General features: G+C 42.7%; 4 protein-coding genes across 9 annotated transcripts; all 4 read right to left on the bottom strand.

Moving 5' to 3' along the window:
- Positions 1 to 1,566: 1,566 nt before the first annotated feature.
- hyal1 (hyaluronidase 1) lies at positions 1,567 to 4,145 on the bottom strand. Of its 3 annotated transcripts, none has more exons than XM_071530744.1 (4): positions 4,040 to 4,145; positions 2,784 to 3,626; positions 2,595 to 2,684; positions 1,567 to 2,482 (listed from the first exon to the last, which is right to left on the bottom strand). In XM_071530744.1, the coding sequence occupies exons 2-4, from the start codon at positions 3,489 to 3,491 to the stop codon at positions 2,156 to 2,158; spliced, it is 1,125 nt and encodes a 374-aa protein (XP_071386845.1). In that variant the 5' UTR covers positions 3,492 to 3,626; positions 4,040 to 4,145; the 3' UTR covers positions 1,567 to 2,155. The 3 variants fall into 3 exon arrangements, with proteins under 3 accessions (XP_071386845.1, XP_071386837.1, XP_071386828.1); XM_071530736.1 differs by having other exon boundaries at positions 2,784 to 3,697; positions 4,040 to 4,139; XM_071530727.1 differs by lacking the exon at positions 4,040 to 4,145 and having other exon boundaries at positions 2,784 to 3,819.
- Positions 4,146 to 4,837: 692 nt separating this feature from the next.
- hyal2a (hyaluronidase 2a) lies at positions 4,838 to 9,452 on the bottom strand. Its single transcript, XM_071530655.1, has 4 exons — positions 9,208 to 9,452; positions 7,733 to 8,708; positions 7,062 to 7,151; positions 4,838 to 6,037 (listed from the first exon to the last, which is right to left on the bottom strand). The coding sequence occupies exons 2-4, from the start codon at positions 8,660 to 8,662 to the stop codon at positions 5,645 to 5,647; spliced, it is 1,413 nt and encodes a 470-aa protein (XP_071386756.1). The 5' UTR covers positions 8,663 to 8,708; positions 9,208 to 9,452; the 3' UTR covers positions 4,838 to 5,644.
- Positions 9,453 to 12,871: 3,419 nt separating this feature from the next.
- tusc2a (tumor suppressor 2, mitochondrial calcium regulator a) lies at positions 12,872 to 15,273 on the bottom strand. 2 transcript variants are annotated; one of them, XM_071530772.1, is made up of 4 exons: positions 15,123 to 15,273; positions 14,129 to 14,362; positions 13,897 to 14,017; positions 12,872 to 13,794 (listed from the first exon to the last, which is right to left on the bottom strand). In XM_071530772.1, exons 2-4 carry the CDS (start codon positions 14,275 to 14,277, stop codon positions 13,729 to 13,731), a joined length of 336 nt encoding a protein of 111 aa, XP_071386873.1. In that variant the 5' UTR covers positions 14,278 to 14,362; positions 15,123 to 15,273; the 3' UTR covers positions 12,872 to 13,728. The 2 variants fall into 2 exon arrangements, with proteins under 2 accessions (XP_071386873.1, XP_071386882.1); XM_071530781.1 differs by having other exon boundaries at positions 15,136 to 15,273.
- Positions 15,274 to 15,599: 326 nt separating this feature from the next.
- LOC139653736 (ras association domain-containing protein 1-like) lies at positions 15,600 to 27,172 on the bottom strand. 3 transcript variants are annotated; one of them, XM_071530685.1, is made up of 7 exons: positions 26,889 to 27,172; positions 26,140 to 26,489; positions 24,514 to 24,638; positions 17,812 to 17,916; positions 17,433 to 17,724; positions 16,944 to 17,059; positions 15,600 to 16,822 (listed from the first exon to the last, which is right to left on the bottom strand). In XM_071530685.1, exons 2-7 carry the CDS (start codon positions 26,456 to 26,458, stop codon positions 16,676 to 16,678), a joined length of 1,104 nt encoding a protein of 367 aa, XP_071386786.1. In that variant the 5' UTR covers positions 26,459 to 26,489; positions 26,889 to 27,172; the 3' UTR covers positions 15,600 to 16,675. The 3 variants fall into 3 exon arrangements, with proteins under 3 accessions (XP_071386786.1, XP_071386805.1, XP_071386795.1); XM_071530704.1 differs by lacking the exons at positions 24,514 to 24,638; positions 26,140 to 26,489; positions 26,889 to 27,172 and adding exons at positions 20,607 to 20,757; positions 22,829 to 22,842; XM_071530694.1 differs by lacking the exons at positions 24,514 to 24,638; positions 26,140 to 26,489; positions 26,889 to 27,172 and adding an exon at positions 20,607 to 21,098.
- Between the last annotated feature and the right edge of the window lie 41 nt (positions 27,173 to 27,213).

Below are 27,213 nucleotides of genomic sequence, written 5' to 3'. Positions count from 1 at the left end.
ATCAGAGAGTTGACTCTTTTGAAGGACACAGACAGAGAGCGTGACAAAACAGTTATTAAACCAAGAGCGAGCGAGACGATCTCTAGACCGAGCAGCAGGGAAAGGGGAGACGTGACCATGGAGGGTGACAGAGCGAGACGCCAAAATGAAGAAACGTGGAGATGAGAGGATAGAGAAATAGAGGGGCTGCTGGACCTGACAGGGGTTAGAGGAAAAGAGCAGCCCGCTAGCTTTGGGAGTTGGCTGTTTTCACCGGGCGCCAGATAAACAGATCAGAACCGGCCTCTTTTTAAGACTTATCTATCTGTGAAGGTCAGCAGGACAGAATGGCAGAATAAGCACATGTAGAGGAAGACTTGAGAGCAGAAATGATCTTTAACACTTGTATTGATAGTCTTATAGGATATAAGATTGTTTAACACAAGGGAAGTTATTTGAAATCGATTGGCAGTATTGTTGTTTTAACAGGGACACTGATATTTCAACATCAGCAACAGTGCCTTAGCTAATATCCTTCCTATTTCATCTGAATCATTGCAGCCTCATTTTCTGAACTTCTTGCTATTATCTTTCTGTCCTCTCAATCCCACCCTATTTTGTGTTTGTTATTTTAAAAACAACGCATAAATACATCCCTTCTCTTTGTTTTGGACAGAGGGAATTGATGATTTTACGCTGCTGGGGTAAAGAAAATAACAATCCAATGAACACAGTGACAAGCGATGTTGAATGTCAATCTGTATGAAAAGCAGCCATTAGTCTGAAATATAGTTTCAAATGATTAGAGGCCAGACTAGTTTTAACCGTGTTGTTTTTCGTCTTCCTGCCATCATGAAGTAATTACATATCTTAGAGGCAAAAATAGTGCCTTCAACATTGGCATTGAATTTTGCCATTGGTGTTTGAAAACCACTTGGACAGTTTGTCTGGTTCAGAAAATTGCACAGTCTACACAGAACAAAATTATGTTTAAAAAAAACAACCTACAAAACAACAAGACTTTAGATATCTCTTCACAGCTTTCAAAAAAGCTCCTATCTCTTCCTCATTTCCTCACAATCCAGCAAGTAATGATAAAGAGGGAAGCAGGAAACAGCAGGCCTTCTGGGAGTCTGTTCTTCCAGTCCGCCCATCCTCAGGGGAGAGAGGAGGGAAATTACTATCAACTACACCAGTTTGGAGCAGCAGTGGGTATCAGATAAGACGGCGTTGTACACGCCACTCGTAAATCAATCAAGGTCACCTCATGTTCCCTTACTCTCTTTGGTTCTGTTAGCTGGTTTAAGTCATCATCACAATCCAGCTGATAGAAAATTGGGGTGTAAAATGATCAGAATGTGACTTATTCAGCCGTAGTATTCTTTTCGCTCTATATTTATTTATTTGACTCATCTTCTGACTGCTAACCCCCCACGCCGAAGCTCTGAGGTGCTGTGACCTTGGTGCCTTTCCTCTGGTTAGCTATCCCACATTACCATCTGGTGGTCAGAAACACACAACAAACACATGTTTAATGTCTGGATGTCTCGGCCAAAGCGTGAAACTATATTTATAACAAATGACCAGTAAGCAGTTTTTATTTGAAAATTAAAAAATCCCCAAATTATGTTATTACAACATTATGCTACTGTAGGTACTTTAGGTAGTTTTGAGTTGCTTTCTGGTGGCAGAAATGGCAAAAAACAAAGGGTTAAAGTTTTTGAGTCACAGTGCATCATTGTTGCACCATTTCATTAAACAATACATTCTTTATTTATTACAATACATTCATAATAATTAGAAATTAATATCTGCAAATACTGTAGACTGGGGATTTAAATGTATTATTCACTGAAACAAGCAACATTAACTCTCAATAAAAACGGGGAACACATAAATTCAAATCGAGACATACTCACATACACTTTAGTCAGACTATTGTAAAACTCCAGACACAGAAAATCACCACATGGTAACAAAAAAACAAACCTTAGGCACTCCTGCAGATAACTAGCTCTGGGCCAAACTAGTGTAAAAATCTAGCTCTGAAGGTTCAATTTAACACTGAATCACAGATTTTACTGCTACCTCTTTGACCAACACTGTCTTTGGATTGCTGAAAAATTGTGACCTCTTTTTTTTTGTGGACCTTTTGCCCCTCCTCATGAGACGGACTTCATCCCTGCAGTGGTTCGGAGCAGCTCTCTCCACCCCACCCAGGGTAACACTTGCACTGAAACTCAGACTTCATGTGCATCACCTGATGTGGCCTCATCTGTCCCAGCACCCTGTAGTCCTGCCCTCCTCCCGCCTTCTTCTCAGACGTCACTTTCCAGACAGCAGGGTCAAGGTGGAGGTACGCCCGCGAGTTAGGATTTCTCCTCTGGCATCTTCCCTTGGAGGAACACACCGTCTGGCTACAAAGAGTGGCTGCTGATGTTACATTCACCAGGTAATGGCCCAGAGTCTCATCGATGTAGGCTTTGATGGCAACACAAGTAGCCTAAGTAATAGCAGAAAACACACAGTAGATGGTAAACCAATTAAAATAAGCATGTTTTTATGCAAATTGTTACACATGATGGAGAAGTAATTGAAAAGGTTGTTTATTGTACCTTAGATTTGGTGAAGGCATGGTCCCCCCAGAGTACTACACCTGCAGATCCTAAAGCAGCACTCTCTCCTATGGTGTAGACCAGGTGCTCCTGTAAGAGGCAAAACAAGAGGAGGGCAGGATGATTCAGCCAAACTCATAACAATCCCACGCCCTCGCACTGCACGCCACTTCAACGGCAGCTACTTGCCTGAGAGAGAAAATCTAGCGTGTAGGTGTAGACGATGCGAGCATATGGGAACACGGGGGGGTTGGAGTGAGCCACCTGCGCCGCTGCTCTCGCGGCCTCCAGGATGCGGTGACGAGTGTACAGGAGGACTTGGCTGCCGAGCCCACGCAAGTCCAGGCTGAGGTAGATGTCAGGATACAGAGCGGAGGAGACGTTCCACAGCCAGAACAGCTCGTCGTTCCTCTTCCTCTCCACGGGCGGACACTCCCCCGTGTAGTTGACACTTTTTTCACTGTAGTAATTGTAGCAGTTGGGGAAACCGTAGTAACCCCACAGCCCCTCTGGTCTCTCCTCCTGCCCCAATCTCAATGTCTGCTCCATGAATTCCCTCCCGGCTTCCTCAAACTCCTGGCGGGCAGCCGCATCTATCTGGGCCGGGCTCCAGCCTGAATGCCTGGACTTCACTAGTGCCCTGGACGCCTCCCGGTACACCTGCTTACTGTCCCAGTTTCTCTCCCATACTGGTCTCCAGCTTTCCCAGTCCACCACAGCCAGGCCCTGGAAATCCCTGTCTGGGATCCCGGTGCGGATGTTTTCAGCAGCAGCTCTGAGGTGCTGATCAAGACTGGCGTTCTGCGGCACCCCGCCGTTAACAGGCTCCCCTTGGTCGGAGTACCTGGGATACAGGCCGATTTTATCTGAGTAAAAGATGGTTATGTTTTCACCCATGAAGCTTTGGTTCTGGTTCTGGACAATGCTGAACACCCCCAGGTCCAGGTCCACACCGTACAGAGCGAGGCAATTGGAAGTGGGGGCGTTCCACGCGGTGAGGAAAGGCACCTGGGAGAAGGAGGATGTTTCATACTGCAGCCCGGAAACAAGACGGATCACATTTAGGCACAGCAGAACCACAGGGTGAACAGGGGAACTCATACCTGCAGAAAAGGAAAGGACACCACTGCCAATGCACTTTTGAGAGGACATAATGCTAGACTGTGCTCAACTTTTTCACAAAGCTCTATACCTTTTTTTTGAAGTTATGAGGAAATTGCCATCTAGCAAATCCAAATTCAAAGGTTAGAAAGTTTTTCAGAATCTGTAGGGTAGGCTATAATGAGTAATGATGTAAACGATTTTCGTTTTTGGACAAAAAGGGATGTTTTCTTGATTGGACTTTTTTGTATGAATAGCTTCCATGATTTCCCTGATCATCTAAACAAGTACTGGTATATAATATAATTTAGTCGAAATGGCAATAATAAGCATGACTAACTTACCTATTTTACTATTGGAAGCGGATGACAACTTTGGTTTGGGTACTTTTACCTGAGCGCGCTGAGAAAGACTAACAACAGTCTCATGATCTGACTGCCTCGAAAGCCTCGAAAAGGGAAGGAAGCAATGGAAAACAGAAGTGCGGACAGGATTCCTAAGGACCAATCAAAACAGGCAAGGCGGATACTTTTAGGAGCAGTCAGATTTAAAGGTACAGGCAGTTTGTAACGTCCCATCCATCTTTTTTAAAACAGGAGTAGTTTTCAAATAATTTTGAAGAAAGAAAAAATATTTAGTTATCCTGGAAAGTGTGTTCTTAATGTAGCCTATACTAGTCTAAGCAGCTGTCAGGCAAGCCATAATGAATCTTCCTCCTCCAAATTTAAATGTATGCCTTGCTCAAGTCTTAAAAGTAGTAAAAAATAACTCTTGGCTTAACGGCACCCTACAATTACATGGGGAGGGGGTATGGGGCTGCAGCAAGCAAAATGTGTCCCTCCCTGAGGACCAGCTGGCTCTACCTCCTCTTAGTGACAATGGTAACATGTTTTTCCCAAAGTGAGATTGAAGAGAAACTTTCTCTTGGCTGCAAACAGCAGCACTTTAGCTTTTATATTTACTTAGTCTCTGAAAAACACTTCCCAACATCCCGTTACCTGCTGTTGGCTCATGTCCATCACAGAATTGTCCTCCTCCCATCTCCCTTGGTTCCTACCGACTTTGTAGTGTTCAGTAAAGCAACAATATATCTACAAAATTTACATAAGCAGACCAAATGAAATTGTGTTTATTTACTTTCATTCCTTACACAGAGAGGTCATAATAAAAGTGAAAGCTAATCATGGGACACAAAAAGTGTCAGCAATTTGTTTTACAGTTGGAAGATACCAAGATTGAAATGCTTTTGCATCTACAGTCAAAGTGCTGCTGAAATATGAGACACATTTATATATATTTTTTAATCATAAATGGAGCAGGGTATTAAAACCTTTTGAGAGTAGTAGTAGTCATGTTTTGGACATACAATTAAGAAAATATAGAAAACGTGTAAAAGTACATTCAAATAAATAGTAATACTGTAATTGCCTCCATTAAAAACATCAGATGTCAGACAGAGGTCATGGTGAGGAGGCCAGGCACTACAACTATATTGTGCTATTACCAGATTTAAGTGCATCAATTCCATTTTCAACACAGCTACTGACATACATCGACTCATTCATCATACGCGCAGTCATAGTATGTGTCCACATCACCAACACATTTCCATGAAACATTCCCCCTATGTGAAACATGGGAATATGACACCTTTAGAAACAGTGACTGATGGTAGGAGGGAGAGGAAACAGAGAGCAAAATGTAAACAAAGTTATTTCCAGCAAGCCCTCCATTGTATGAAAAAATGAAAACGCATGAGCAACTGTAACTCTGCAATTTCCACAGTGTTTCTCCTAGAATTTCACTTGTTGTCATCCATAGACTCGCCAAACTTTACAGCAATCAAAAGAACAAAAAAAGGCCAACCCTCCCCAAAAAATCCCAACCTGTAATCTCTTATGCTCCTATATTGTGACATACAAAATGCTGCCATGTCTATGCATAGTACATTAACAGATGAGGACAGAGATAATCAATAAAATTGCACATTGCACTGCTGATGCCACGGCTTGAGGTGCTATGCCCCTTTGCTGCAGGTGGTCTCTCTGATTGCAGCCCTCTCCCAGGTACCCACTGTAGCACTGGCATTGAAACTCCATTTGAAAACCCATCTTCTCTGCTTCGCCAAGCTCACCGGTGACTGTCAACTTGTCACTCTGACTGATGATACTGTGGGTGAGGGGGCTCAGATGTAAGTAAACATCGCTGTCAGGATTCCTGCGCAGACAGCGGCCGTGAGAACCACACAAAGTCTGGCTGCATAGCTCCGCTGCCGTGGAGACGTTCAGCAGGTATTTACCCAGCGGACCCCGCAGATACTCATTCAGTTGGGAGCAGCTGGCCTGGAGGGAGAAAACCCCAAATACACAAGTCATTACTCACCCAGGTTGCGAAGTCAAGGCAGAGATTAAATACCAAAACTACTCATGTTTGTATTTAGACTGTATTTAGTCTTTGTCTCGGGTAGCTGCGGTCATGAGGTTCAAACTTGTGACTTGTTCAGCAGTATTTTGGAGGAAAGCACAATAGTTTTCTATGTAGGCCCTAATCTAGAACAAGTTGTGGATATCAATTTTAGATATGAATTTAGTTTCTTCATAATAATCAAAATCTCAGTGAATTCCTTTCATTCTTATGATTTCCAAATGACACACACACACACACCTAGTCTATTAAACACCGTAATTTACTGTGTTGATTCAGCACGAACTGTATGAAAACATGTAACAAGCCATGTGGGTCAATACGTAGGCCTACATCACATAGCTAAAGTCCCTATAGGCTAAGTTGTGAAGTTGAATTTCTCTTAACTGGCTAGAAGCAGTGCAGAAAACACATCTATTTCTGCCAAAGACCACGGTGATAAATTAAAATAAAACATATTCTCACAGTATTCATACTCCAATGGTAGTCTAGGCATATGAAGCCTAAAGTCTAGGCCATTTCCTTCAGGCAAGAGTAAATCTGTCAAAGCCATTTTCTTGTTTGTTTGTTTGTTTCAAAAGGAATGTATTGAAACTACCACCCCCAAAAACTTGGCATGACAGCAGACAGGCACTGCAGATGGCTGATTTCAAGATTTTGGATGCACCGCCCAAAATAAAAGTTAAGTACGTCCGCAGCCCAATTATTAATATGAATACCTTCCAATGCATATTTCCTGGCTTATCTGAAGAACTCACACGTGGCTTAAGTCTACTAACTGTGAATTGGAGCCTTAAGGAATGAGTGTTAATGATCATGTGACTGACAACAGCAGCAGGTCAAAAACTCACATGAGGTGATAAACTGTCAACCATTTGTGAGGTTTGAATGACTGCTTAATATACAGTATTAGTTTCATAATTACAGTGTGTAGATACTTACATTGCTGCTTGCATAAGCCGCTTCTCCCCATAGGATAATTCCAGCTGCACCCAAAGCCACACTCTCCCCGATGGTGGAGACTAGGTCAATCTGTAAATAGATGACACAATACTTTAGCCTTTCAGATTCCAAACAGTGCAGGTCAAACCAGGTGCACATGCACTTAAAGTCACTGTGAATGTTGTTTATAGATGGTCAAAAAGTTAGTGCCATGTGAAGTTAGCAGCTCTTATCTGTTCATTCTCCCATAAGGAAATACTCTATAGGGTGTTAGCGAGATCTGTAAGTTGACCAACACCCATCCTGCCCACTCCACACAAATGAGTGGTATTGGGGTCTCTGTCTGCCAGTCGGACAGGAAAGGAGTGTGGTTGCAGATAAGGAAAAGCAGAGAGCCGGGCCTCCATGCAACACGCACTGAACAGAGAGAGAAAGAGGTGAGTGGGAGTTGAGCCACACCGTGATTGGGAGTGAATCTAAAAAATGCATATCCTGTGCTTCCCCGGTGGAATTCTTAGTATTAAACACGGCTGACACTGTGCAGCAAGTTTTTTCAGATTGTTTGGAACACACTACTCATTTTATAGTTCACAGAATGTTAAAAATGCAATATGAAAAGGTAAAAGAAGAGTCACTAAACTCATGACAGACAGTATGTACTGGAAAGTCACCTCTGTCAGCACTTCCAGGGAGTTGGCGTAGGTGGGCCGGGTGTACACAAAGACAGGACGTGCCAACCCATCTCCGGACGATGCCAGACGCATCCCCTCCTTCACGCGGTTCCGGACAAACTGGCGTCCGGAGGCTGAGGAGCGCAGCACGGTGCCCATGTAGACCGAGGGGAAAAGGGCCGTGCTCTCAGTCCACAGCCACTTCAGCTGCTCATTGCGGGCCACCTCCACATCGGGACAGCGGCCTGTGTAGTTCTCCAGAGTGCGCCTGTAGTCGTGGTTGTAGCAGTCTGGGAACAGGTAGAACCCCCACAGCTGGTTGGGCCTCAGGTTTTTGGCATGCTTCAGCGTCTCCAGCATGAACTTGCGAGCGGACATCTCAAACTCCTGCTGGGCCACTTTTCCCACCCGCTCCGGGGGCCAAGTTGGGTTCTTTTGGCTCACCAACTGGCGAGACCGGCTGCGGTACACATCCTTGGTGTCCCAGTTGCGTATCCAGAGTGGGCGCCACTCCTCCCAGTCAATGACAGCCAGACCCTTGGCCCCTGGTTCACGTATATACCTCTGCACACCTTCCGGCATCTTCTCCAGGTGCTGGGAGAGGCTGGCCGCCTGTGGCAGCCCACCATTCACCACCGTGCCGTCTGGCTCATAGTGGGGGTACAAGCCCAAGCGGTCCTTATAGAAGATGGTGAGGTTCTGTTTAACAAAGCCCTCATTGGGTGAGGCCACAATCTGGAACTGGTCCAGCTGAAAACGAATACTATGACGTGGGTAACAGTCCTCGGTCGGGGCATTCCAGGCGAGGAGCAGAGGCTTTTGAGAGTAAAGTGGCCATCTCGTGGGTTTCAATTCGAGTGCACAGAGGCAGTCCCACAGCAGTATAATCAGCAGCAGTACTTTCCAGTCACAATGAGTCCAGTACACCATGTCTCCGGATGTGAATTCACAGAAAGGACAGTCACTCTCTGCTCTCCTGATACAATTCAAGGGGGAGATTGGAATTTAGTTTGGCCCCATAATAACTGGCAGTCACAAGAATATTAATTACTAATATAAACATTTCAAAAGGTCATTTTAACTTAGAAATGACTACATATAGTATACAAGATATTCACTAATGAGCAATAGAGAGAGGTCAGTAAACAAATCTGGGGCCTTCAGCCTATTTATACTGACATAGACTAAGGGGTTTGGAGGGCAGATTAATAATAACAGTGATATACTTACACAAAAATCTAATTGGTGGACACTTTTATCAAAACCGTCTAACACTACTATATGTGCAGTGATCTATGGGTCACCCCAGTGGGAATTTAACACCTAAACATGTCCGTGTGTTAACATAAAATAAATTCACTTAACATGTTTGTTTGTTTTTTAGCACATATGTCTTAGTTTAGGAATGAAACAACAAAACAATGAGTAGCAACAAGTTACTTCGCATCACTCCGTGTGTAGTTAGAGAAACTTACCTTTATTGGCAGACTGAGGAAGCATTCCCAAAAAAAACAGAAGCCTGATAGTTCAAGCCACGTTTTGTGTTTCCTCAAAACAAACAGGAAAAATTCAAAATGAACATAGTTTTTAGGAGTAAGAAACGGACGACGGAGAAAGAGCACAACGACATGCGTATAGTTGATCACTATCTTACAACTTCCACATTTGGCTTCCCTGCGGTCTGTAAAGTTACCCCCTGCGATGTTGTCAGTTGCAACTCGCCTACACTCCGAGTGCCAAACCATTTCAGGATGTTCCATTCAGAGGGGAAAGGGGGGAGTGGCGAAATAAAAAATGAGCGACTTCACTAGCCGTAGGCGTGTCTAATGTGTTTCAGCGACATGTATCTTCACCTCAAACTTATGTAAAAAACTTCAGGTATCAGTTTTGTGACTCCACTTAGATCTTTTGGTCGGTTTCAGTTGTACTTTCGAGACTTTCACGTCACATGTACAGTTACAGCACGGAATGAATCAGTCCAAGAAGTTTACCACTGAAACAGATACAGTAGGGCAATGTCAAGATTCATGGGAGGTCATAGGAGGCTAGTATGCCACATCCCTAAAAATAAGATCATGCCCACAAATGACCACTGTTACGGTGACCTTTCCGATAGACTGCAATCTGATATGTGAAAGAAATGACGTGTAGAAATGAGTTCACTTTGCAAATATAACATCATTCCTCCTCCAACTCCTTCAGCCGCTTGGTCCCAAGACTCCTTGTGGACGATACAAATCCAACTCTTTGCTTATGCAGCATGCACTAATTCCACAAAAGCTACATTATGTTAGTTCACTGGATCAGAGGCAGCAGCAGCAGCAGCAGCAGACTCTCAGCACGCTTCGGACACTGGGCACAGGCATCTGGCATGCAGATGTCACTGCTTGGGGCATGTGATGACAGCCATTGGCAATGGCTCAGTGAAGTAACCAAGTACCACATGCTGTCCCGCTGCCAAGTACAGCAGATAGAACAGTGCAGAGTGGGCTTGAGGCATGAGGAATAATCATGACATGGGCATGCCACGAGTAGAAACAGGAGAGGTCATGCACTGACATTCACAAAATTTAAGAATGTGTTTTGGAGATGCTTTGGAGAAGCAGGAAACCCCACTGTTAACAAAAAAGTGTCGCTCTGTCATCGCTTGTAAAACAAAGCTGGGGCTGTGGCTTCTGGCTACAGTGTGTGGAGGAGTTTTGTAAAGAGTGGTGTTGCTCTAAAAAAATTAGCTGGACTTTTCCTTTACAGATACATGTGAGGTGAAGGATGTCGGAGCGCGTGATGGGGGGGGGGGTGAAGTGGGGGTCTGGAAGTGAGATGTTTTCCTGTGTCAAAGTCTGTTCCGCTGTTTGTTCTCCAAGCTCTGCTGACTCACCTGCCCATGTCATCGGTTTCTCACTCTCTCTCGCTCTCTCTGTCTCTCTGAGTGTTTTAGGAAAATGTAGGGAGTGAATTACCAGTGTGAATGAGGGGGGAGGGAAGGGAACAAAGGAATGGCCGGTTTCCCTCTAGCCTCTGCTTCCCTTTGACCTCTGGCTCCTGAACATTACATCAGCAGTAGTCAGGCGGTAATCAGGAAGCGAAAACAATGGCAGGGAACTGGAAACACACCCTTCAAGAATTGCAATGCATTCAGGTTATCTTGTAAACCGGGATGCTGGGAATTTAATCGTTAACAACTGAGTTTTACCTTGACACAAACTGGGAAATGTCACTTGAATATGGAATACTAAATCATTCATAAACGTGTACTTGTACACTTAGGTTTGTGCTTGTAAACTTAGTTTTGCAATGTTGTACCTTCAGGTCCGTGGTTGCGAGCTTAAACTTGCAAAACTAAGTTTACAAGCACAAACCTAAGTACACCTTTTTGAATTATTTAGTATTCCATACTTGAACAGCCAAGTCTTAACTGCATTTAACAGCTTGGGATGTGTAACTGACCTTTCACCTTCTTTATTGGGTGGCAAGATCGCAAAAAACAAAACACCATGAATCAGTTTATTGATGCTACAGTGATTCTTTAAATATGTTGTGTAATACAGCTCAGCTTGCTACCTTGGATCTCATTTACCCTTAGCAAAACAAGTACCAAAACGCTGTTAACTTGAATATACAAGTTATGTGGTAAATTAACAAGTGTGTGAAGAATACCTGAATGTCCCATGAGGCCCCAAAAATGCCAAAAACAAAAAACAGACACAGATACTGTGTCTTACACTGGCTGGTATACCTCTTTCACTGCAGCTTTTAGCACCTAAATATATCTAAATGTGGTTTCAGGTCGCATGGTTTCAGGTTCTACTTAAGCATTTTCCACACTAGTGCCTCACTCTAATTTCCCCCAAAAGTGTTTTTTTCTTAGCAGTTGTGATAGTTTAACATTATTTTGTTCTCGCAGAGAGTCATTTTTTGGTCTTGGTGAACCATGTACACTGTGTATGCTCACACTATGCCACACAAAAAAGTGCCATAATCTAAAAAAAAAATTCTTTAAAAAGGTGCATTTGTATAAAATAGGCCACAATAACTACTTCTGTTTCACTTAAAACAGTTATGTTAGATGTATCCTGAGAAAACAATGCACAACACTGGACAACAGATACACTTTGACTTCATAAACACAAATCTTAACTGTTCTGCACAATGTTATATTTATGAAGTTCATAAATTTGTGTGGTTTTACTAGAAGCTTCCTTTTAAAGCAGACAGGATTCTTAACAAAACATCAAAGACCAATGGAGAGGAAATACATCAAAGCGACTGACCTCTTGCCCCAAACACACCCAACCGCATTCCACACGATTACAGAGACCAGAGGATGCCTGCAAACTGAAGCCCTACCCATTTCTTATGTGGCTTTTGTCAATTATACATTGAAACAGACTTACATTGCCCTGAAAAATTAGATACTATACCAATTGGCAACACCAGCATATACTTAAGTTACAGTTTTCACCGCAAACACAGTATTTCTTTTCTGAAAACAGCCTCCTTGCATAGGATCATCATTAGAAGTGATTGAGTAAACATACATGACTGCCAAACAGCGAACAGTACAGAACAAACTGGAAATAAGAGGCCATCCAAAGCTCACTTATGAACTTGGTACAAGTACAGATTGCTGCTGCCACCTAGAGTAGAGCTGTTATACCTTAAACAACGTGGTAGTGTGTTTCTCTGGATTTCATTCAAAATAATGGCTGCAGATTCCCTCCCTACTACTTGCATAAAGCTCAGTAGGGAAATTAGTGGGGAGGGGGAAAAAAACATGCTTCCGTTGTACACCAGTCTTGAAGCTCACCAAGATACACTGAAAGAGAAGCATCATTTGGTGATGTTGGGGTTATACTTTCAGCTGCCATGAAACTACATATAATAACCACTTGACTGAATATAATATTAACCTGTCCAATTACTTATCGTAGCCTAAAATGGTGGCACCATGTACACAAAAGGTTTTAGTTTTGAAACTGTTGTCTTTCTGGATGGAAACCCCCTCAAATTAAAGCTGGCAATTGGCACTTTAATGTGATAGACACTGCATCAGTTCACATCCAAAGTAACAAGAACATGGAACCAAAATGTCACTGTCCAAATGCTGTAGGTGTGCGCAGATACTGTTAGGACCATAATCCAGATGTAGTAGAAAGGCTATCAAAAAGCAATAAGTTATATGTGAATTAGACATTTTTGGACTCAAGATATTTAGCTCAGTAACACATTTATTCAAGTATTTCCAACTAAGAAATCTGAAATTATTTACATCATGTTCACTAGTGCAGGTCTGAGCTCCAATGACAGAGACAGACTTAGACATGACAATATATTACAGGAACATGACCATATATACAATGAGTTTCACAATCCTTCATTATTCTAGAGCTACTACATCTTCCATCTCTCTCACACACATTCTCTCAAACAAACCTAAGTGCACACATGTACACATACACAGACACACACAGATGCTAACACTCTTTACATTTCACACAAGGCAGAACTGTTAAAGCCTTTTCACATCAAGGATGTTTTTTTTTTCCTGCAAAAAACTCACAAGAGGAAATACAACTCCACTTGATGTATTCTCTATGACTGCTTACACACTGGCTGCGAAACTGTTGGGTAGTTGGAAGAAAAACCTGAACCATCTCTATTTTTGTGAAATTCAAAATATGGATTTTAGTCAACGGGACATCTTCTGACCATCGTTGTATTCAAATGTATTCATCTTTATGCAATTTATATTCACATTGCACTGGTGTGAAACATTTGCTCTTAACATTTAATCCAGAATATCAACTTCACACGTCCAGTTTCTTTCTCATTTTCTCTCCAGCCCAAGGTCCAGTCTTGACCAAAATGCTTCAGATTGGAACAAGACCTTACTCCATCTCTATTTTCTCAGAAGAGTACAAGCATTCAGAGAGGAACCTAAGATGACTGGCAGACCTGTGGCTGTACTTCACGGTAGACAAGTCCAGTGCGACTCTTCACACCTCACAGAGGATGATGGGGAAATCTACATGAATACAGGGGTGGTCGAGCTTCACAATTCCCTGAAAAGAACAACAGCCATATTCAATGGAGATGACAATTTATTGAAAACACACCCCAACCCCAGGACACACAGGAATTTCAACGTGGTTCCATCATCTCACCTGTGGAATCAGATTCTTCTGGATCCTCTTCAGCTTGGACTTCTTCCTGCCATTTTTTGTCACCACTGTCTCTTCGTAGAATTCATGCGCAAGATCCCCATCCTCGTCATAGTACAAAGAACTATGAACACAAAACTACAGGTTAGTCTGAAAATGCACTACAAATCACACCAGATCAGATTTAATTTAAAAGATGAAATTAGTAACCTCTTACTAAGCATGTGTCATTTACCTCCTCCTGGTGAAAACAAATGGTGTTGCGTTTCTGGAGCCTTTGAGACGAGCCAAAGACTGTTCATTCCCCTCCCCGGCTGAATCACCTGCAGCTCCAGTGCCTGAAAAAGGCCAGACACCTTTGGCTTTGGATCCACTTCCTCCCATCCTCACAGATGGGGCATAGTCTCCAGTTTAAGCTTTAAATCGGTAAAGTGGCCAGACACTCCCAATTCTTTAACAAAGCCAGGATCTGAAAAATGAAAGTGTACAAAATAAAGGACACATTATCAGCCAGCCTTTTGCTGCTTGGTAGTGGGCACTTGAGTGCAAACTTGTGTGACATTTCAGCCTAACATACTGGTAGCCCATCGGAGGAAAGGCACTTTTATCCTTTCAAAAGAAGGACGTATCCAATGCATCGCAACTGTCTCCAAGAAACATAACTGTATGGGGAATAGATCCAATCCATTCACGCTAAATGATAAAAACAAGCGCTATTAAGTAGCTAACGTCAAGCTTGTCAACCTTAAATGTACATTAAATGGCTGTCACTAATGTAATTCGCTAACCCTAACCTGACGTTGCTTTTGCCATGTCAAGGTGTCCATGTTTACTAACGCCAAGTTAGCTTTACAGTAGTTACATGAAGCTAACCAACTGGGCCATTCGACAAGCGAGTCAGTGGTTTACCTTCACACCGCAAACTAACAAGCTTGTTCATCATAGCGTTAGCTACCTTGCTAACATTACTCAAAAACAGAACCATTGTTTTGTAGCTAATATATACCGTCTATGTTTATTATAAGCGGCCGTAAGTATCCTGTCAATCTAGCTAGTAATTATTCGCTAGCTAACGGTACCTACACTCCACAACTAGGTTAGCTAGCGTGTTAGCTTCTGGTACTGAGACAGGTTAGCGGCGTTAACGTTAGCTAGATGGCTACTGCTAGCTAGAGAAGCCAGAAAGGTCTGTCAGTAAAACACACACACAGGATCATTTTGTCCCCCACCTAAAAAACTCACAGTACTCCCGAAATAGTCTTCTCGCCAAGTTGTATCTCCTCACTTGCTGTTAACACTTCTTGCCTTAGCTATCCAGCTTCAAAATACATAACTTTAATCAGCAGCCAGCTAGCTGATGGTCCCGTTAGCTGGCCACGACGTTTTGATCCCAGCGATGATAATTGGTCAGCTGACTTTGAGGGAAGAGATTTGACAGCTGCTGCCGCTGCTGGGCAGGCAGGTGGTACAGATACTAGCTACTTTGAAGGAAAACATTAGATTTATGAGCAGTCGACAGCATGTTACACATATGTTGATTGAAATATTGGCTACATGAAAAAATATATATATATATAATTTGTATTGCACTTATTATACCCAATATTAACAGTTTTATACTCAGTCCCCGAATAGCTTTTCGCATACATTAATTTATTACATTAATTCTCTTAAATAATACAAAAACTCTTGATGATTAAGTTGAGGAAATTTTTTAATGAACACAGTGCACATCTGTCACAACATTTAAAAGTTGACAAAACAAGTAACCTTGTGCATATGGATAAAGTCAAAGACAAGTGAACTGAATAACAGGACAGAATCGTTTTGTAAAGGACAGAAAAACACACAAAGAACAAACATGATGATTATCTGCTTCCAGTTAAGCATATTGTAACAAGTTTCATTGAAGATTTCACAGTCAACCAAAGTGACCTTGACATTGCTCTCTTTGACATTCATAATTCCATATAAATGTCCATACATCAGTCATACTCACAAAGGGACAGTAAAAAAAATAAAAGTTGCACCTATACAGGTGCATAGAAAGGAACTAGCAGACTTTGGGCCTGGGTCAAATGAAAATCCAAATACCTTTCAGCGACAAACATGTATTTAACTTTCCAACAGGTTAACAGCCAGTGAAATATCATTTATGAGGTACAAAGCATGGTTTGCATGGTTGCTTGTTCTAGGAACTGCTTGACTTTGTCTAAAATGACAAAGTCAGTCATGGGTCATGCCATGGCTGCCTCCTGTAATTGGTCTGAATTGTTAGCATGTTAGCAAAATAATAGGAACAGCTTCCAGAGATTTAATTAACTGCTTAACTATACTATAGTGCTTGATTACAGCACTGGATCAAGTGTATAAGTGACACAGGGATTTTTGATATCTTAAAATGGCAAACCCATCACTGACATCCTCTTTGAAGTTAAAGTGACATAGCTGAGGTACATAGGATAGTCAAATCGTCCCAATAATGAAAAGACATTACTGGATAAAACCAATGTCTAATCAGCCACAGTCGTTTATGCTATCAACTCTCATTCTCTCAGGCACATCAGACTCTCCAGGTGTAAGGCACTTTTCATCTCTCTCACCATTTCACACGCACATTCGCGCTAGCTCTCTCTCACCGTCTTGCGCCCTCTCATTCTCTCGTTTCACCATAGAGGTGTTGAGTTGTGTTCTCTGGGATCTTTGGATGCAATGATGACTGGTCATCTTGAGATGATTTTCCAGCCAAGAGGTGCATGATAACCCCGAGGGCAGAGTGGTCTCAGCCAGGGGTAGAGCCAGCCAACGCCTCCTGCATCTTAGTGCGGGCCAGAGCATAGCGCTGCACTATCTGCTTGACATGCTCCTCCTCTTCACGCTGCAGGATGCGCAGGAAGTTCTTCAACTCGGGCATAGAGAAGGCATGCCACTGCAGGTGGTGAAGAGAGAAATATTGTGCATTAGTGTATGCAGAGTAAATGAATGAACCATCTGTGTATGATCCAAGATGTGTTTTGGATCTTCCACCTTTACATTCATGTTAAACTCACATTGACCTCTCCGGTTTCATTCTCCTTCAGCACGTAACTGAGGACTTTCTCATTGGGCCCAGCACACAGACGCAGGTGGAGCGGACGCTCATCATCAGGTAGCTTACGAAGATAAACTGAGGGAGGAGGAGACAAAAAGACTCAGTTTAGATCACTGCAAACAAAATATGAATGAAAAAAGTAAAAAAAAGAATCATTTGGTCATGGCAGGGTGGAGTTTTCCGCATCTGCACCCTCCCCCCCTCACACAGCCGATCAGGCGGCCAATCAGAGCAGCGCCTCATTATCATAGCATCCCCGCCCACTCAGAACAGCGCATAGTTTAACAGGGGAGAAACTGAGAGGCACCACAGAGGCTGGATTTGTGTGTTTTTTTGCAACCGAATTCGTAACCTTGTTTTAAAGACCACTGGGAAATGTTATAAACTGCTAAAAAGAGCATAATATGGGACCTTTAAACAAGTTAATTGAATTCAACGGGAGCTTTACCTTGGTCATGACGCTCGCTGCGCTCAAACAGAGCGAACTTGCCAGGATTGTCCACCACGGTAAACTTCTTCAGCAGTGCCTCGATGACCTCTCGGGCAGAAGTGCGGGAGCTTATGTGCAGATGTTTGGACGCGTCCTTAGGCAGGTAGAAGGAGGTGCGACGCTTCACTCCACCAGTCTTCCTCCCTCCACCATCATGTCCTGCAGCTCCTTTCTTTGGGGGTGGAACTGACACGGGCCGTACCAGCTTGAACTGTACCTTGATGAACCCAGTGTAGGAACCATCTTTGCTCTGTTGAGGAGAATAAGATCATTGCACTCAATGAAGAAATTTCTTAAATTAAAATGCATAGGCTGGGTGCGCATTATCAGTACTCACCATGTTCATAAACAGATTGCTGTTGATTTGAGCATTGTACTCCTTCACCTTCTGCTGAATCTCTGCAGTTGTCAACTCCTGTTTCCCCCATTCAATTTGTTCATCCTAGAGAGGACAGTGATAAGATAAATGTCCATTATGTCTATCTATATTTGCAATACTGTTACAGTGTTATACCACAAGGTGTCAGCATTGAGCCTTCACTGAACTGGGTACAGTCATTTTACTGAGCATACTGTAGTTTGAGTTCCTTGAAAACATCACATTCAGCATAGATTACAGAGTGAAAATAATAAACAACAGACCTTGGAGATAACCTAATATTAATCCAATTACCAAAAAATGACGTAAGTGTGGCTGAGATGCCCATCAAATGAATTTAGACTGGTCAGGCTTCCACATGGGAAACTAACACTATGTTCAATAAGCTTTTCAGTAATTAATAAAATAATTATTACTATCCAGTAGATGTCCATGTACTATTTGAAATTGCAAAATGTGTTTTGATGGCATGGACCCAAAATGGTCACAAAATCTACTTGACACAGAGTAAACAAACAAGGAGATGTGAAGCTTTTGTGTGTTAGCAACAACAGTGTAGATGAAAGTTTGATTTAGTTTGAACATAACGTAATTATTCTAACAGGACTGCTTACTGTAGTCTAGAAGATTACAAGAGATTTATAAAATTTACAAACAATATTTTGGAATCATAGGTTTGTTCAATAGGGACTTTGTGTTTCACTCTCTTTCTTTCACAGAGTTAGTATCAGTTGCATCAGACTCCAAACTTCCTGTCAACGTAGCAAAGGCAAAAGCGATGATGTCAGCTCTACCCTCTTCCTGTTCTGCAACTCCTCCTATCATGCAATGGGGAAGGGGGCGGGAGGGAGAGGGGGAGGGAGGGAGGTGGGGTGGGGTGGGTGTAGCCATGTGGAACTTGCAGCTGTTTGCCATGTCTGCGAACAACGGCTTTGCACTACATTCCTTAACTCGGTATTCATGTAAAAATAGCCTCCGCTTTCAGGCTTCCCCCCCCTCGTTACCAAGTGGGAGAGACAATGCCTTCCTCTGTTTTACAGGCATATCCTGTGAAGTCAGCTGCCTCATCACCCATTCATTCACTCCCAGTCATTTTTCAGTCATGCACATTTGGCCTATAGCATCTGCAAGTCCATTCCATCCACAGTCGTTGACACAGCAACCTCAATAAGGCTCTTCCTGTGTCTAATGTTCAACTGTTACTTCCTCAATGAAAAGAACATTTCACTGAGCACAACAAAACTCTGGCAAGCACAAGATTATTTTTTCCTTACTGTGTAGCAATTAGCCCTCAGTTGCTCAGATCACTAAATAGGATTGGGGCAGGGGTGTATTTTCCTGATGAGTAAAATGCTTGGATCAATATCCATAAATCCCTCTGGATGTTACTAACTTCAGCACTGACACTGATACAGATGGGTCTGTTATGTTGAACAAGCATAAGTAAAGGATAGGATCAATTATGAAAATTTGTATGGCATATTCCTTTCAAACACTATCCAGTCTCCCAATCACTTCAAAATGAGATGAACTACAGTTGAACACTGGATTGTCTAATGAAAAACAAACTGGCCACAGTTGTGAGCATTAATTCAGCCGGGTAGCACATAAATTGATGTCAAGCTGTACAAGATCAATAGTAGTGATCCTTAGGCAGATTGAAGGGCTGCCGAGTTAATGTGCAGTTGTTCAGTAATCAATAAGTCAACATATGAGAAGTATAGTAGTATCTGCCTGGTAGTATATGGAAGTAGCATCTTAAAACATGCACCAACTGCATGTTCTCTGCATGTCCACAAAAGTAGTGTGATACCAAAATGATTGTGTTGAATGTGCTTCTGTAAAATGGTTTCAGCACAGAGACAAAACAACAATCATTGTGACGAACTTTACAGGAAATAACATGTTGCTCAATAAAAACTGATAGGTGAGTGGGCGGGTATCAAGAGGAACATGAGACTCAAACATGATCTCCTACGCAATGACCAAATCAAAAACACTCCATGAGTAATTCTGCCCAACCTTAAATGTCTGTTAGTGAGAAAAAAGTACAATGACCGCAGACATGAAAGACAGGGAATGAATGGTGTGTGTTGGGAAACTTGAGTAGCTACTAGTATGTGTCACTAAACATGAAGGTGTGGGTTGTTCTCAGTAAGAGTTCGGCTGGCTCGGGGTGTGTGTGTGTGTGTGTGTGTGTGTGTATTACAATACAAAAATATTATATATATTTGCTTTACATTGCTGATTAATGCAAACTGTTGAAGTTGAGGTAGCATACATGTCATGTCTTTCATGAGGTTCACTCACAACTAGACCGTCATGATCAAAAGTTGTGGCAGAGAAAAGAAGAACTTCCTTGTTTGTGTATCCAAAACTGGGAAGTAAGAGACCGGGCCTACAACCAGAGGATTGGCTTCAAGCCCCCATGTTGGCAGTCATCTGCTCTGCTTAAGTGTCCTGGAGCAAAACACTGGAATCCCTACCAGCTCCAGGGGTGTTGCTCTGTAACTCACCCTGACCTCTGACCCCTCTGTGGAGGAGGATGGGGGGGATTTCCCTACAGGCATCGACAGCATCACATTAAGCCAAAAATAGACAGGTTAACATGATCAACTCTGAATAGGGCCAGAAATGAACGGGTAAAGTAAACCTTCACTAAAGCGGATCACACAGCTGTCTGAGCTCTCATCATAGTATGCTATGCTGATATCGTTAATTCAAGCCTGCATTATAAATTCCGCCCTTCTCACCTGCTTCTCTTTGCGGGGTTTGCGAATGAAAGATGTCCGGGCAGTAAAGTACTGCTCAAACTCTGTGTCCGAGTCATCCTCGCTGCAGTAGCCGCTGCTGGCCGAGCTGCCCCAGGTCATCTCGAAGGACGGAGTCTTGTCCGAGCCGCTGCTGCTGCTGCTGCTAGCCACTTCTGTCATACTGACTACACTAAAACCACGAAGAGACGACTAACGTGGTAGAAACGGGGGGCTGAGCTGCGACGACAGAAAGTACGAAGATATACCACTTTTCGACGAGTAAAGACTGCCAAGAATGAGGAACTTGTCTCCAACAGTCGCAGTAAATATAACTCGACAACAAACAACTGACTTCGCACGCGGCTAAATATCTCTGTGATAGCGCTTAACTGTTTATTCGAGCACTTTGATAACGGCAGGCTTGTCTAGTCTAGAAAAACTAATTCGACTTTCCTTTTCTCAAACCGACCACGTTTCCACTGTACCGACTGTGTGAACAGGATGCGCTCCAGCCCCCGCCCTAGCTGCCCCGCTTCCTTCCCCCCGCCGTGGCCCCACCCAGGTCCGTTGACTTGAGTTTGGAAAATACACAAAACCAGCGCGACCGGTCCCGATTGGACGCCGACAGGAAATACCAACTCCCTGGTGACATCACCGCCCTCCTAACCCCCCTCTTCCTGTGTGTCAACACAATAATGGCAGCGTGAGAGCGACATGCTAGGGAATCATGTGAGGGGCCAGTCGGGTCGCTCAGCCAGGGGCCAACATGTGAGGAGAGATACAAAAAGACACCCAGCACAAATTAAGACAGCCTACACTTCCAGCCAAACAGCACAGGATTCATTTCAGCTTTTGGGGGACACACACTGTATCAAACTATGAATTCTGGGCAGCAAATTACACTGACAGGCTACTCCATAGTAGGGGTCTAAATGCAACTCCTTTTTCCCTCACTTCATTGGCAAGATTGAAACAAAAGATTTATAGATTTACACAAGAAAAGTCTGCAGGTCTGATACAGTGCAAAGACATATTGGTCAATGTGAAATACAGTAAGACAATGCTAAACTCAAGGGCAAACATTACTCAAAATATGAAACACAGCAGTCAAATTTGTTGTCAAAATGCCTAAACGCATGCATTAAAAAGTGTTTCAAACAACTAGTAGAAGGGCTTCATTTTTTTTGTAAAAGGTAACAGGGTAAAAGCCAATCAAAAAGTGTGCTTCAGTGAAACTCAGCTGTGCTCCTAAAAACAGAGTGAGTAAAAATACAAGTAACCTATATGTTTGCAGAAATATATGCAGAAATAGTCAGGCGGAACGATTCTTCCTTCCCCTGATATTGCCCCTCTGTCCCCATTCAAATCTACGCCGCCTATGGTTGCAGTCAAAGTTAACATTTCTTTTTGGACTGAAAATCCCAATCATATCCCACCACAGTTGCTGGTTAACCCCATCAAAGTTGTAATAATGTAATTCAAGGGGATTATTCACAAACTCAGTAGGCCTTTCGGTTTTACTTTGCCGTATTTGAGGTAAAATAAAATGTAGAAGGGGATGGGCTCTGATGACTCACTTTTGTTGCAGGTGCACAGAACAAACCTCAGATGAGGTAAAAAAAAAAAAGGTGATGAGGTCAAAGACATATTCTACACACTGCCAAATATTAGCTGGACAAAAATCTAAGCAAAATAATCAGTTTATTAACACAAATGCATAGTGACAAACTTAAAGGTGTAAGTGCATCAGCTAAAAAAAGGAAAAAGGTCTAGAGGAGCTCATGCTTTCACCATATTTGAGGTATAAAGGCATGGTACAGATAAGAAAAGGTGAAAAATTACAAAGTTCATACAAACAAATTTTGTTTTGTGCCACTTTTTGTGAAGAAGTATAACGCCTGACACTATTTAAATGGCTTTCTGAGATTCTTGATTTCACTTTCAAAGTATTACCATAAGTAATCCCCTAATTTTTCACAAGCATCTGCAATCAGGATAAATTATTTGTTTAGATACCGAAACAGAACGTAGTTACATTTGTTACAACCCCAAAGGAGTCAGATTGTGTGAACCAATTGTATATGACTGACCAAGCTGACGTAAGTCTCATGGTGTGCCTGATGTTCCTGCTACAAGGCCGTTCGCCTTGGGGCATCAGTCGTCTAGGTCAGCTATCAGACATGGGGAGACATGTGGAAGCCATATCTTGTCACTTGAAGGACATACTATCTGTCATTACTCTCCCTGACTACTATAGAGATCACAGGTCTCTCTCAGTACAAAGAGACTTAACATCACTGACTCTGTTCATGGTGTTCCGCTCCAATCATACATCATTAAACTTCTATGTCTACTAATTCAGTGATTCTCAACCTTTTTCATATCAAGGACCCCTAAATTAGTCCACATTAGGGCCATGGACCCCCATTTGATGACATATTTTTTCTCTCCGACCCAAATCTGAGAATATTTTTATTGTCAGATATGATTTTATTCAGAATTCTATGACTATCTGTATTGTAGGTAGAGAGATAACAGTGAAACCATGATCAAAACAGTCAGTCTTCTACATTCTCTAATTGTGTTAACTTCTTTTAAATTAAATAATGCTAAAGTTTAACAATTCATCAATTTGCTGGGGACCCCCTGGAACCCCCTCAAGGACCCCTGGTGGTCCCCCGGGCCCCACGTTGTGAACCACTGTACTAATTGATCAGATCGACTCCTGTCTGTTCCTGTGCTCAAGTATCAATATCTCCATACAACACTCTGTGTTTAGATCAGGCTTTACAACTAGGCTGGACCAAAGGGAAAACATTTTAGCTTCCAATGATTACAAACACGATGATCCTATCCCATCTGCATGCTGTGTAGCGTGTGCGGTCTCTGACCCTAGCCACCCATTAAATTCATTATATCCATTTTTTCCGGTAGGCTGGCAGACTTCATCCCTTTCCATCAGAAGGGGATGAAGTCCGCCAGCCTACAGGAAAAAACAGGACTATTAAATCATTTGTGCCGTTTGTGTCATGTCCGGATTAAACAAGGGAAGACTGGGCTAAAACATAAAACTGCTTCCTTGCTTATAAAGACCAGCAGGATGGTTCATGCCTCCACCGAATTCTGATTATTCCATACAAGTGTTCAAATGAAGGTGTTTTACTATACATGTCATACTGAAATGTCATCCGATTTTTATGCTTCTTATTTGTTGGTACTGTGTGTGTTTTTATGTATGTGTATGCACGTGTGTGTGTGTGTGTGTGTGTGTGTGTGTGTGTGTGTGCAGCACCATGCTCACTGACTCGGCAAACAGAATTTCACTATGGGAACAAATAATTTGAACTTAAACTTGGGACAGTGTTACAGGTGCGACGTTGTGTAGCATGTTGTGTTTCTCAAAATGAAGACACTTCCCTAAACCCCTTTGCTTCCTGTCACAAAGAGGATGTTGCTGCTTGCCCCCCCTCCCTGGCATCACTCTGCATGCGTTTTGAGGAACAAGAAGAAGAAGAATGAGCTTTTAACAGCCCTTGATAACAGCAAATATGCGTTCAGAGGAGGTAATGTGAGGTAGAGGCTATGCAGTTAGAATAGTGGAACTGAAATCAAGTTTATTTTTGCAATGTAAAATGGTTCCAGTTTTGTTGCATAAAGCAATTCGTCAGATTTCCCATTAAATATGACCAGGTAGCACACAACATAACATGCAGTGATTACAGTAATTATACCACTGTCTCAAAATGGTAGTAATTTTGTGATTATAAGTTACTTATGTTAAAATGTTACATGTAGGCTACACAAATGTGACAGTGAGCACTTCCACTTTTGATTGTATGCACCGCTGCATATGAGCGAATGAACGAATTAAATAGATATTTTCCTTATCAGCTACTAAGGTCCTTACCACATTTGTGTCCGTTTCTATGGTGTGCTCCACAACACACGTGTGGTCGACCGTAGAGCCTCGGTCCCAGCTGCAGTCTAGCTGGATGAGGGCACGGCAGCGGTAGTGGCATGTGAATCTGCAGTCTGCAAGAGTGGGAGTAACAATGAGACGGGGATAGAAAGGACAGATCGCATCAAATCATGTGCTTTCACCAAAGTTGATAGAAATTGATTGAATTTAAACAGACACATATATAGACGGATATATAAATACATATAAAAACAATTTTGGCAACATTTACCACACATTTGACTTTAGACAGTTTGTAATTGTAAATAGGTGATGTCCTCCACTGGCCATTTAGGGTAATTACAATTAGGTTCGCTATCCCATGCTGTTATCATGGTCTCTCTCTCTCTCTCTCTCTTTCGAAAAACAAAACAGTAGACTTGTCTTCAGATGCATCATGCGCAAACAGTAATATTTCATCTGTTGAGTGCAGCTGTCTGTGAAATAGAGTTGAAAACAGAGACATATTGAGGTCATGACAAACTATCATGAGTCATACAGATGTAGAATGGAGGCTAAACTAAATTAATTTACTAGGTGTTCATGGTGTTCACAAAGCTAGTGGTTGCTTGGATCATTAGTGTAAGCCGCCCCCTCCCTCTGGAAGCCCTCACCAGCCACATCCGAAAGGACAACACTCTGTCATCTTTCAAAAAAGCCCTCAAAACCCACCTATTCACTCTTGCTTTTGACCTCTAATCTTCTAATCCTCCCCTCTCCCCCTTACCTCCCTCTCATCTCATGACTCATACTTTTTTTTATATATTTCCTTTTCTCATCTATTTTTATCTTTTATATATATCTCTATTAAAATTGTTTTATCCTGTGTTTGTAAAGCGTCTTTGAGCACTGAGAAAAGTGCTAATGTAATGTATTATTCTCATTCTCATTATTATTATTATTATTATTATTATAAGCTCTACATTAGTGTCTCTGTCTCATAATTATTTGACTGGTTTTTCAAGTTCGGATTATTGTTAAAGAAAATGCATTTTTATTGCACGCTACATGCTTTACACAAACAGCAGCTATGTTTCAGTAGGTTTCAGTTGATGAAAAGGAAGTTGCAACTCTGAAGATGAGTCTTAAAAGTGAGAAAAGCATGCAGGTTGTCCGCCAATCCAGACCTTACGTAATGACCAAACCACATAAAACCAGTTAAACTAGGCTACTGCATGTGTGTGAGGCACTGACATGCTGGTGGGAATGGTAATGTTTGGCTTTATAGAAACTGCTAATCAAAACCTTTTGAGGCCCAGTGAACAGTGCAGTCCTCGAATGAAGCCTCTCTAACAAACAACACATTTACTTCTGCTGAAACACAACGAGCTGGAACTATACAGTATAGCTCGGCAAATAAAGCAGTAAGCAGCCATGATATACACAACAGTATAGCCTATAGAATGGTTTGGGTCTGTGGCTACACTGGTGGAGTTTCTTCTGGTTATATCTACATCTGTAATCACCAAATCATCTCCTCTTGATCCCAGTGCTGATCATGCATCTGCGCAGAAACAAGCATGTCTGCGGTGCACACACGCATTATGCACACACCCACACACCCCTATAACTCACTGGCACACCGCAGGCTCTGCTTGTAAAGCCCCCAGATGAAGTCTCCGCACAGGTCACACCATGTGGGCTGAGCATGGCTGCAGGGCTGGAAGTTGTGTCCCTCGCCCTTCTCCTCTCTGAGCCGGTGATCGTTGGTGTCAGTCAGCAGTCTGATGATGCCCACGCGGCTCAGCAGCTCCGGCACCTTCCCCGGGCTGATCCTCAAGGCGTTGGTCCTCTCCAGGCGGGGAGGCAGACGGGGCAGCTGCGTGCCGGTCAGCTCTATCTGCTCCGTGTCCAGCCTCAGGTCACGGAGCTCGATGAACTCCCCCCAAGACATGCTGCCACTCACAGCCTGGCCTCCATTATCACTGACAGGGACAAATAACAATAAACTAGTTGATACACCACCAAGCAAAACAACAATTTGGTAACTCGGTGGAAGCGTAAAACATTTTCCAAGTCATTACACATGCTCTTGCGTAATACCTTGGATGTTGCCATCTTCTAACGGGACATGTCGGGCTTGCCCTTAGTACCGGGGGACTAAAAGCCCAATTTAAAACCCAAATATTACTTCAATTAAATCAGCTGAGCGGTAAACTTGACTGCCTGCCTTCATAAACCATACCTCCCTCCATAAAACAACGAGAGGTGCATTTTGGGGAACTCGGATGATGAAAATTCAGACCAGACTCAAACAGTCTGCTTGGTTGATAAAACTATGAAGAGATGCAAAACAATTTCATTTTATCTTCCGTCTAACTTACCAAAACAGGGGAGGGGGAAGCAGCACCCCCGCGGCAGCCGCTTTGTCTCAAAACTTCTTCCAGCCAACGCGAAAAGTTTCCGCAAGAATTTGTCGGTTTCCAAGTAACGGAGGTGTGCAGCAGCAGCCTCGGGTTCATCTCTGGAAATTATCTGTCACCGGCGCGAGCCGCGGAGCCCCCGCTCCCCGGAGAAGTAGCCTATTACACCGTAACAGCGGTCCTCGAGGCACCCATCTTTTAGTTTTGTCAGCTTTATTGTGCTGTAGGAGGAAAACAGCTTATCATAAAAGAAGAGAAAGTGAGATGAGACTGACATCCGGAATAT

Source organism: Centroberyx affinis, unplaced genomic scaffold (genome assembly GCF_046629955.1).
Source record: "Centroberyx affinis isolate AG114_WGS23_722 - 3 ecotype Tasmania unplaced genomic scaffold, CSIRO-AGI_Caff_v1 ptg000136l_1, whole genome shotgun sequence".
NCBI lineage: Eukaryota > Metazoa > Chordata > Actinopteri > Beryciformes > Berycidae > Centroberyx > Centroberyx affinis.
The sequence above is the reverse complement of the archived record's forward strand: the minus strand, read 5'-3'. Positions and strand labels throughout refer to the sequence as shown.

What these genes read in the sequence shown, in the direction of transcription:
- hyal1 (XM_071530727.1), bottom strand. Translation starts at nt 3,746, where the DNA reads ATGTCCTCTCAAAAGTGCATTGGCAGTGGTGTCCTTTCCTTTTCTGCA. An exon ending in CGCTAGATTTTCTCTCTCAG is followed by an intron (nt 2,685 to 2,783) that starts GCAAGTAGCTGC and finishes TGCCTCTTACAG; the next exon opens with GAGCACCTGGTCTACACCAT. An exon ending in ATGCCTTCACCAAATCTAAG is followed by an intron (nt 2,483 to 2,594) that starts GTACAATAAACA and finishes GCTATTACTTAG; the next exon opens with GCTACTTGTGTTGCCATCAA.
- hyal2a (XM_071530655.1), bottom strand. Translation starts at nt 8,662, where the DNA reads ATGGTGTACTGGACTCATTGTGACTGGAAAGTACTGCTGCTGATTATA. An exon ending in CCCTGGAAGTGCTGACAGAG is followed by an intron (nt 7,152 to 7,732) that starts GTGACTTTCCAG and finishes ATCTATTTACAG; the next exon opens with ATTGACCTAGTCTCCACCAT. An exon ending in CGGCTTATGCAAGCAGCAAT is followed by an intron (nt 6,038 to 7,061) that starts GTAAGTATCTAC and finishes TTCTCCCTCCAG; the next exon opens with GCCAGCTGCTCCCAACTGAA.
- tusc2a (XM_071530772.1), bottom strand. Translation starts at nt 14,277, where the DNA reads ATGGGAGGAAGTGGATCCAAAGCCAAAGGTGTCTGGCCTTTTTCAGGC. An exon ending in TTTGTTTTCACCAGGAGGAG is followed by an intron (nt 14,018 to 14,128) that starts GTAAATGACACA and finishes TTGTGTTCATAG; the next exon opens with TTCTTTGTACTATGACGAGG. An exon ending in AGAAGAATCTGATTCCACAG is followed by an intron (nt 13,795 to 13,896) that starts GTGAGATGATGG and finishes TGTTCTTTTCAG; the next exon opens with GGAATTGTGAAGCTCGACCA.
- LOC139653736 (XM_071530685.1), bottom strand. Translation starts at nt 26,458, where the DNA reads ATGTCTTGGGGGGAGTTCATCGAGCTCCGTGACCTGAGGCTGGACACG. An exon ending in GCAATCTGTTTATGAACATG is followed by an intron (nt 17,725 to 17,811) that starts GTGAGTACTGAT and finishes TCTCCTCAACAG; the next exon opens with AGCAAAGATGGTTCCTACAC. An exon ending in CAGCGAGCGTCATGACCAAG is followed by an intron (nt 17,060 to 17,432) that starts GTAAAGCTCCCG and finishes CTCCTCCCTCAG; the next exon opens with TTTATCTTCGTAAGCTACCT.